The sequence below is a fragment of the Temnothorax longispinosus genome, chromosome 1 (assembly GCF_030848805.1).
Source record: "Temnothorax longispinosus isolate EJ_2023e chromosome 1, Tlon_JGU_v1, whole genome shotgun sequence".
Taxonomy (NCBI): Eukaryota; Metazoa; Arthropoda; class Insecta; order Hymenoptera; family Formicidae; genus Temnothorax; species Temnothorax longispinosus.
Window position 1 is genome coordinate 12,975,409 of NC_092358.1, and position 8,839 is coordinate 12,984,247.

At 42.4% G+C, this 8,839-nt stretch overlaps 1 protein-coding gene and 1 pseudogene across 1 annotated transcript; both read right to left on the reverse strand.

Annotated features, from left to right (window-relative positions):
• Positions 1–1,423: 1,423 nt before the first annotated feature.
• Positions 1,424–2,785, reverse strand: LOC139821661 (uncharacterized). The gene has a single exon (XM_071792879.1). It carries the CDS (start codon positions 2,783–2,785, stop codon positions 1,424–1,426), a length of 1,362 nt encoding a protein of 453 aa, XP_071648980.1.
• Positions 2,786–3,143: 358 nt separating this feature from the next.
• Positions 3,144–4,962, reverse strand: LOC139813570 (uncharacterized; annotated as a pseudogene).
• Between the last annotated feature and the right edge of the window lie 3,877 nt (positions 4,963–8,839).

An 8,839-nucleotide genomic window follows, 5' to 3' on the forward strand; every position in this document is an offset into this window, starting at 1 on the left:
GTGGAAGCACATAAAATTGCAGGAGCCATGAGTAGAAAGCAGAAGCCATATGCGCATGCGCTATGGTATCTGAAGAGCTCTAACAGATACCATCGCGCATGCGCATATGGCTTCTGCATTCTGCTCATGGCTCCTGCAATTTTATGTGCTTCCACCTTAATCGGATCGTGCTGGTATTCCATGGATTCCCTTTTGGGGATCCCAGGAATCGGCAGTTCGGCTCTTACCCGCGTAGCACGCGCGGTACGTATACTAGTTGCCCGCGCTATGCGGATTGTGGGTGATTCGACTATATAACTTAATTGTGCGTTACCGCGATTCACGCACAGATTCAAATCCAAATAAATCTACTCCCGGTCGAACCGGGTATTGTCATTCCGAAAGGAAAATTAAATAAGGTGGACCGTGAGACCGTAAGGCTCTGTGAGCCGCCGCTCGGCGACCGCTGTCGCGTTACTTGTCTATAACTTACTCATTACTGCCCCGAGTGAGCTTCCTCGCCAGCGTTGTCCCGCACTTTCCCTATCATGATGCGGAGGTTTTCGTAAGTGTTCGTTTGGGATGTCGGGGCGTTGCGTGCGGTCGCAAGGTCAGGCTGTAAGCACTATCCCCACCACTTACGACGCCATGCTTTGTCAAATTTGCGCCAGTGTCCAGACCACTGATATATATACATGGATTGCCGACCGCCTTTGTCGGCACAACTCAATAGCGTCCCCAAATGGGCGGCCGTCATCTTACCCGGCAATTTGCCTCCGAGCGGGAAATTCAAATGAGTTTAACTGAAACTTACGTTTATGTAACGTTTTTTGCAATTATTAATTTAAAAAATTAGCATTATTGATGAAACAAATTATTAAATAGCCCAAATATTACAAGATTTTGTTTAATAAGACAATAATTCTTTATTCAGATTTTTTAATTCAGAACAAAGATTCCTATTTACGTTGTAATTGCGATATTACAATCAACTTGTCGTGATTCCATTGAGGTATTCCATTGTCGTTCACCTATATTAGATTAATTTTTGAAAAATTACCTCAACGTTTAAACAATCAAAATTATGGTTTTACTATAAGGTGATGTCATCACTTTGTGCAGCCTAAATTGTATAATCCTCAGAGGAGGTTAAAGAATGACAGTCACCTGAGAAATAAATTAATTGTAAGTTTCATTCTTTTTTATATCAATGTGTAAATAATTTGTGAAGGGTGAAAGGTGATTGCATGCAAAGAAAGATATAAAATTTTGGAAAGAATAATGTATAAGAACTCTTTTTATTTCTAAAACAGACATAGATTCTGGATAACATATGAAAATAGAAGAAAAGCATATATATATATATGGGGCATTCTTTCTCAAAATAGCCATATACCACCCCTCTGCACATTTTATTTTTGAAGATAAAATGCTTTGCAAGATCTCAATTGAGCTCGATGTAAGTGTGGAGCCACGTAGATTGAGCGAATTGCAATACGCGATGTATCTTTGTGACGCGAATGCCGTGTCGCGTGCACTGCTGTAGGTTGCGATAATGGATGACGTAACGCTTCTTATCGTACAGCGTGGCGAGAAGTTTGTCTTGTCGTTTGCCGGGCGGTTTGTCGCGCGTCGGACAGAACGGTAGGTCAGCGTGCGCGTCGTGTATATTCTGCGGATACTCTAGATCGACCTCAAGAATATAACCCGTGGGCGAATCCGAAGCGATCGCGCTAAAGTCGAAATTCGAAACGTCTTCGACCCATCGAAACTCCGCGTAGGGCAGTGGCTCACACATCGCCCAGCCGTACAAGTTGTTTACATCGAAGTACATCAAGTACGACGACGGTTTCGATGAATCGTACGACTGCATGTACTTGTTGTTGGCCCGCGCGTATCTGCCGGAACATTGACTCACAATCAGACCACCGCGCATACCGCGTTCGATGAACATAACCATGTAAATGTCGGTGAGCAGTTCGAAATTTACGCGAGTATGCTTCAACATGGCGTCCCATGTGAAACCTGGCAAAGTATAGTAGTACGCGGGATCGAATCCGTAACTCGCTATACAACTGTCGCGGAAATTTTCAAAAACGTCAGCCAATAACAAGACATCGGTCTTTAGATACAGATCGCTGTATTCGCCCAAGGTTCGAACGGAGAACCGTCGCCAGACGTTAGCGGCGTGCTCATAATCGCTCTCGGATACGGTGTCACCGGTCAAGGAACTGTAAAACGATTCGCGCGGTGGTAAACACGTGTCCTCCAGCTTGTCCACACAATCCACGTATTCATACGGAAATACGCCTTTTCGCGTCAAAAGATCAAAATCCTCGGTCGATAATTGTAAAAATTGAGAACGTACAATTTTTAACTTATCTCTGCATAGAAAAGATGCTAATTTATCGAGGCTGCTACTAAAAAATTTATACGAATTGATAAACCGTAATTTTATGTCGCTTCGCGAATCTGATTTTTCTGCAGTATCTTTAACGTGTTTCGTGAACGAAATGTATTTTTCTTTCGTGATTGGAAGTAAATCTACGTGTCCTTCGTACGCTGTAGCTATTTCCTTGATAATAAAATGCGCGTCGTTACCCGATAAATTATGAAAAATTATTGGAATGTAATGCGAATCTGTGTAATTTAGATTACAGTTGGAATGCGCGGGACCTCTATAACGACCGGTCAGATGACAATGATCGCGTACTCGCACGTCGTTTGGCTCGAACGGTTTTTCGCAAATGTGGCAATGCGTCGCGCTGTGAAATATCTTCCGCTCGTCTCGCGTTAATTTCGCCATGCAAACATTACCGGATAAGATACTCTTTACGTCGTGTGCTAAACGTCTTAGTTCCTCGACGAACCACGCAATGCAATCCTTATCGCGACGAAACCGATACGCGGATAACGAGTCGTCGTACGAGCACCGCACGTAATATCCTATGCTAAATACCCGATGATGTTGAGACGTGTATGTGGACGTTGTCGGATCCGCATCCGTCTTCTCGAGGGTACATTCCAGGTCGGCGTACACGACGAACGGAACTCGTTCCTTCCTGCTGTGATTCTTGAAACTCAGCCACTTGTCGTCCTCGCTCGGTAGTCGGATCGCACAGTTGTTTATCTCTCGGCAGTCTACTCCGTGGGCTTCCAATTTCTCGCTCGATCTAAAATAATGTAAACAACTGCAAAAGAAAAACACATTTAAAAAATTTTTTTATATTAAAAATATTTTTATAATTTTATTAAAAAGGAGTATAGGTACTCACCGATCGCAAAAGTATTTCCGACCATTGTGCCTGCTCAATTGCGAGCTAACGAGACGCGATAGATTTTTTATCCACGCGAAATGCCCCACGTTGTTGTCTCGCGGGTCCTGCACGTACAGCAAATTGACGTGCTTTTCTCTCTTCAGGTCGGTGAGCTGTATCGGGAGAACGGTTGGCGTCTTCTCTCCCTCGATGGTATACACATTGATGGATATATCGTTGAGTCGTTCGAACTTTTTAATCTGTTTCAAAGTCATTGGAAACTCAATGCCTTGTAAATTTAATACTGTTGTGTAATGTCGGTACGAGGATTCCCGTTCTGAATGTCTTTCAACTGGATGTAAAGCAGCCACCACTGACCACGCGAAGCATGCATTGTCCATAGAATGCACGTTGATCACCGCTTTCTTCGATTTAATTTCTTGCGGTAAATTGATGTAACATCCCGAGTGCAAAGGATTGTATTTGTTCACGTTCACAGTCAAATTGAGTATACGCGACAACGCCCACCCGCTGTCGCATTCCTGAAACTCTTCAAGACGCGATAAAGTAGGCTCGAAGTGCTCGATAACGTGTCACTTGTACCACTCGCGCAGATCGGACGCACGAAAGAGTTCATAGTTTCCCGTGCCGACACTTTTGTTCGCACGTTTGTCACCCGTCACAAACTCGCCGTTGAACACAGTGTTTATCTTTACACTTGCGTGTCTTTGCATGACGTTCCGCACACGATCGAGCACGATGACTTCAGCGTCTTCGAGAAATTTTCGCGGTTCGATGTAATTGATATTTATCACCGCACCGGTCAATACGCGGTTTTCGAACGCGGCATCGATCTCTCGCCAAACGAGTCTTTCCGCGTTATCGTCACTACTAGTGCCCGCCGCGTATTCACCACCGATATGTACGAACCGTCTCTGTAATAGAGTCTTCGCACCTTCGAGTCGCGCGATTCTTGCCACTAAAGATTGTCTGTTTACGCGGCTCTCATCTGTGATTGAGAGCCGCGGACGTTTGGAACGACAGTCTTCTTCGAGCTGCTCAATAAATTCCTCGCATCGCCGTGTCCATGCAAAATATTTGTTCAAGGTAGCGATTTGGTTGGATCGTTCCAACAGGTTGCGTTCCGTTTTATCGTGATGTTCCATGTTTTGTTTTTTAATACTGTCTTTTTTAGATCACGTCACATTCTTCGATGGGGCACTTGCACGTGACTCGATCGCACGCTGAACAATATCGTTTGCCACGTTGAATGTGATAGTGCTCAGACATAAAATAATGAGGAATGAAGTAGGGGACATTAAAGTGATTATCCTCCCAATTTATTAATATCATCAAGGTCACGTTCATAGGTTTTTTGAAGAATCAATAGATGATTAGGATTATTGAGACGGCCAGGGTACATATACATACGTATCGAATTGTTCATCACCACCAATTCGACGTATTTCCCAATACCTGTATGAATCTTAATGTATGTTGCTTCACAATCATAGAGCTGTTCACAAAATTTAGACGCCCAATAGCGATAGTCAACAATAGGCTTAATATGATACGGCACAACGTCAGTACAGCGAGCTGCACGTGATTCTTCCTCGCTAACGCACTCGTCCCGCAGCCGTCGATACACTTTTCGTCTTACGTTAGAATCCCAGTCATAAGGAGAAGAGGTATTGATAACGACTCTTTGTCTAGCGAAGCGTTGACCGGTTCCGCGTATACCGAGTTCGCGATCGCGAAGAAACTGCACCGGCGATATTCGTCGCACATCCCTCAATTTCAGTCCTTGATCTTCTTCACGCAAACCATTGGTGATATCTGTTGTAATACATTCCATTATTATATCATCCACAGATTTTGGAGGCTCCACAGATTTCTCTTCAATTATCCGCACCATGTTGCGCACGTTATGTATAATGTCCCACTCGCGATAATGTTTTTTTATCACTTCATGCAAGTCGGGCACATGTTGCATGGATATATTTGGAACAATAAAGTATTACGACAATCTGTGCAAAATTGAATGTTTATTACCTCGTACGGTTCGGTTACATGCTCTCGATATTTACGTATGTGCTCACCAGTGTCTGGTGCAGCGATCATACACGAATAACACAGGTTATCTGAACCGTATCTAAAATAAAAATAAATTGCGCAACACTTCGTACGTCCATCTAACGCTAAAAATTCGGGACGCGACACTATTTTTTTCGTAACTTCTCTACGGTTATTGTCTCTATCGCTGTTATAAGTGCTGTCCGGTAACAACGGACGATCCTCGTTGGATGAATCTGCATCCATTATTGTCCATCTCTATTTTTGTTCACTGTTTTTGAAAAAATGTTTTCTTTATACCGCCCACTTGACAAAAAAACTTCAGCCCCGAGTATGAACTTTTAAAAGCCGCGATAATGTTTTGCTTCCTCATAGAGGAAGCTTTGTTTTCGTAAAAAAAATTTTTTTTTAGTTGCTTTTGCCAATGTGTTCAGAATGTTCTAAAACGTCGAAAAATCGCTATTTTAAAAAATGTCGGTATGTGTGTATGTATGTGTGTATGTGTGTATGTGTGTATGTATGTATGTGTGTATGTATGTATGTGCCAAATTCACCGAAATTTCTATAACTCTAGAACTGATCAACCAAATCTTAACCAATTATATATGAAATAGGGGTAGAAAAGACTGAAGAATATAATAGAATTATTAAAAATTGTTAATAATAAAGGGGTTACCGATTTTTTTTATATATAATTCTTTAAGGCCGGTATTCATAGTCGGGTCTTATATTCAAGATCGTCTTAAGTATAGTCTTAAGGCGTCATCAGCCAATCAGAGGGCCGTATTAGCATCTTAAGACATATCACTTCCTCTATGAGAAAGCCATGTGCAAATTTCTAATTTGCACCATTTTTTGATTTTTTCTCCTTTTTTCCTCGTTTTTTTGGTTGTAACTTTTTTCCTTGACAGCTATTATTTTTCTTATTGTGTGCAAATCGGGCACATATTACACGGAAATATCATATACAATGCTTTACGACATCTTGAACAATACTGGCCATGCGTCGTTCCGCGTCTCTCAACGAAGTGTTTTAGGCGAGCGTACATGCCGAAATCAAGGTCCGATAGAGCAACCATGCACTGAGCACATAGTGCAAGTGCACCACCCGTTGAATAATAAAAATATATTACGCAATGTCTCGTACGTAAATTTAGTGCAACGATTTCCCAACGCAGCACTATTCTATCGATGACTTCTTCATGATTGTCGTATTCATCACTGAAATAATCACTGTCGTCCGTTAACGCGCGATTCTCGTCTACATCCATATCAAAATTATTGCCATCTCCTTTATCGTGAAAAATATTCTTCTGTATTGAATATTTGACATAAAAAAAACTTCACCCTTGAATATGAACGTTTGCGTCGCGAAAGCTAGCCGAAGACTGTGATCCGCAAGATGTGGATCCATAATCATCCTGGCGACAATGGATGCTATGCGTTTGTATAATTATCGTTAGACATATTTTGTTTATACATTCCAGCAGCCGAACATCGGCGCTCGCTTTTTGTAATATGCCGCGCCATAACCAAATACCGCCGCGACGGTTAAATCGTAATCGGCAGCGGCTCTTCCTAGAAAAAACATGAAGAGGACTCCACAACGGTTAAATTGTCATCGGTGACAAATTTTATCAATTGTTTACCTCGGCTATTTTATCTTTAAACCGTCGTCGGACCATCGACGCTCGCTTTTGTAGTGTGAGACGCCGTAATCGAATGGCGGCTCGCATGTTCTACGGGGGTGAGATCATTGCAGAGTCAAGTGTTTAACTCGCTGTTTTGTTTATATTCGCCGATAAAATTCCAGCAGCCGAACGGCGCCCGTTAGCCTTTGTAATACCCCGCGCCGATAAAATGATGACCCCCCCGCGGACCACCTCGGTCTAAAACGCGGACACCTACCCCCCTCGCGGACCCCCTCGCCCTAGAACGTGGACACCTACCCCCCCCCCGCGGATTACCTTCGGCGTAGAACGCGGACACCCCCCCCCCTCGGCGGTACCCCTTGTCAACGATATGTTTATTAATATTTAATAAACAACATGTCCCGACACGCTCGCCGACCACCCCCCCCCGCGGACCATCCGCGCCCTCAAGTCCCCCCCGCCCTGCTTCTTCCTCGCCCGCGGTACTCCCCCGCCCCGCTTTCCCCTTGCCCGCGGTACCCCCCGCTTCGCTCTCCCCTTGCCCGCGGTACCCCCCCCCCCGCCCCTCACACCCTCAGATCCCCGAGTTAGATCTCTCAAAATAACTCCTACTAATAAATAAACTGAATTTTTTTTCTTTTATATAATAAGTGCTCAGATTTCATTATCCTTATACAAGATACCAATTATATAACAAAATCTTTAGAAATATCTATCCTAATCTATCAAGGGGATGAAAAAATACGAACGATCTTTTTACCTATGTGCCAATCAACTCTGTTTTTAAATAACTTCATTACTTTTCGGAATTATAATCTGAATATTTTAGAATAATTGTATCTTTGAATAAAGTCAAATTGGATAAAAAAATTTTTAGAAATCGATAATATATTTGATCCTATCTAAATCTCTTGTTTTTTTTATATATTGAGGATGTTTGCAAAAAATTTTTTATAAGAACAAATTTAAATAAATATTTATTAAAATATCAAATGCATATTTTAAGACATTTAAAGATTGATCGTTTGTTGACTACTATTTTATTACATTAAATTATTGGTTAAAAATAAAGGAAAATACATATATTCGTATAATTACGTTATGTATAGATAGCCAAGCATTCCTTGACATAAAAAGGAAATAGTGTTTGGCATAAGTTTTCCTTCAGTTGTCATCATATTGCTGTCACCGGACAACAGTAATTTCGTTTAGAGCAACTTAAAAGCATTATGCAGATGTTCAAAATACCGCTTATAAGGATAGGAAACAGTGGTGTGCTGCCATCTGTTAGAATAACTGAATCACTAATTATGTCTTTGAAAGGCTCTAGCGGGACCAACGTGGGTCCTAGTTATATCCCAAAATAGTGTCGCGGAACGGCGCTGCTATACAAGGTGGTAGCGCTACCTGGCTTCCGGTTTCTTCACGGAAGTTCGGGTCTTCTTGAGAGAGCGTGCGTTCATTACGCTTCTGTTCGTCGTTGTAAGAGTCACGCGTGCTGAGTCAGAAAGACTCGTAGTCTCATTAGACTAGTATTAAGCTCGCGATTTCGTGCATAGATTTCAGCGGAATTCCGGCTGAAGTAAAAAGAGGAACCTGATACATCAGGTGCTAGATTGTATCAGCATATACGCTACGGACGAACAAAGGAGACGTCCTTCGCCATTATTCCCGTTATTGAAGGATGTCCGCCATTACGGATGATCTGACGACTGATGGAAATTTCAGAGCCTTGAGGTATAAAGGCATACGGCTGGCGATTGAGATGGAATTCTTCCAATGCGAAGATCCACAAAAAAGGTAACTCTCGTTGTTCAGTGTAAGGAATCATTGATGTTGAGAATGGGCTAAGGTGCTTTAGCTAAACGGCGATCTCTG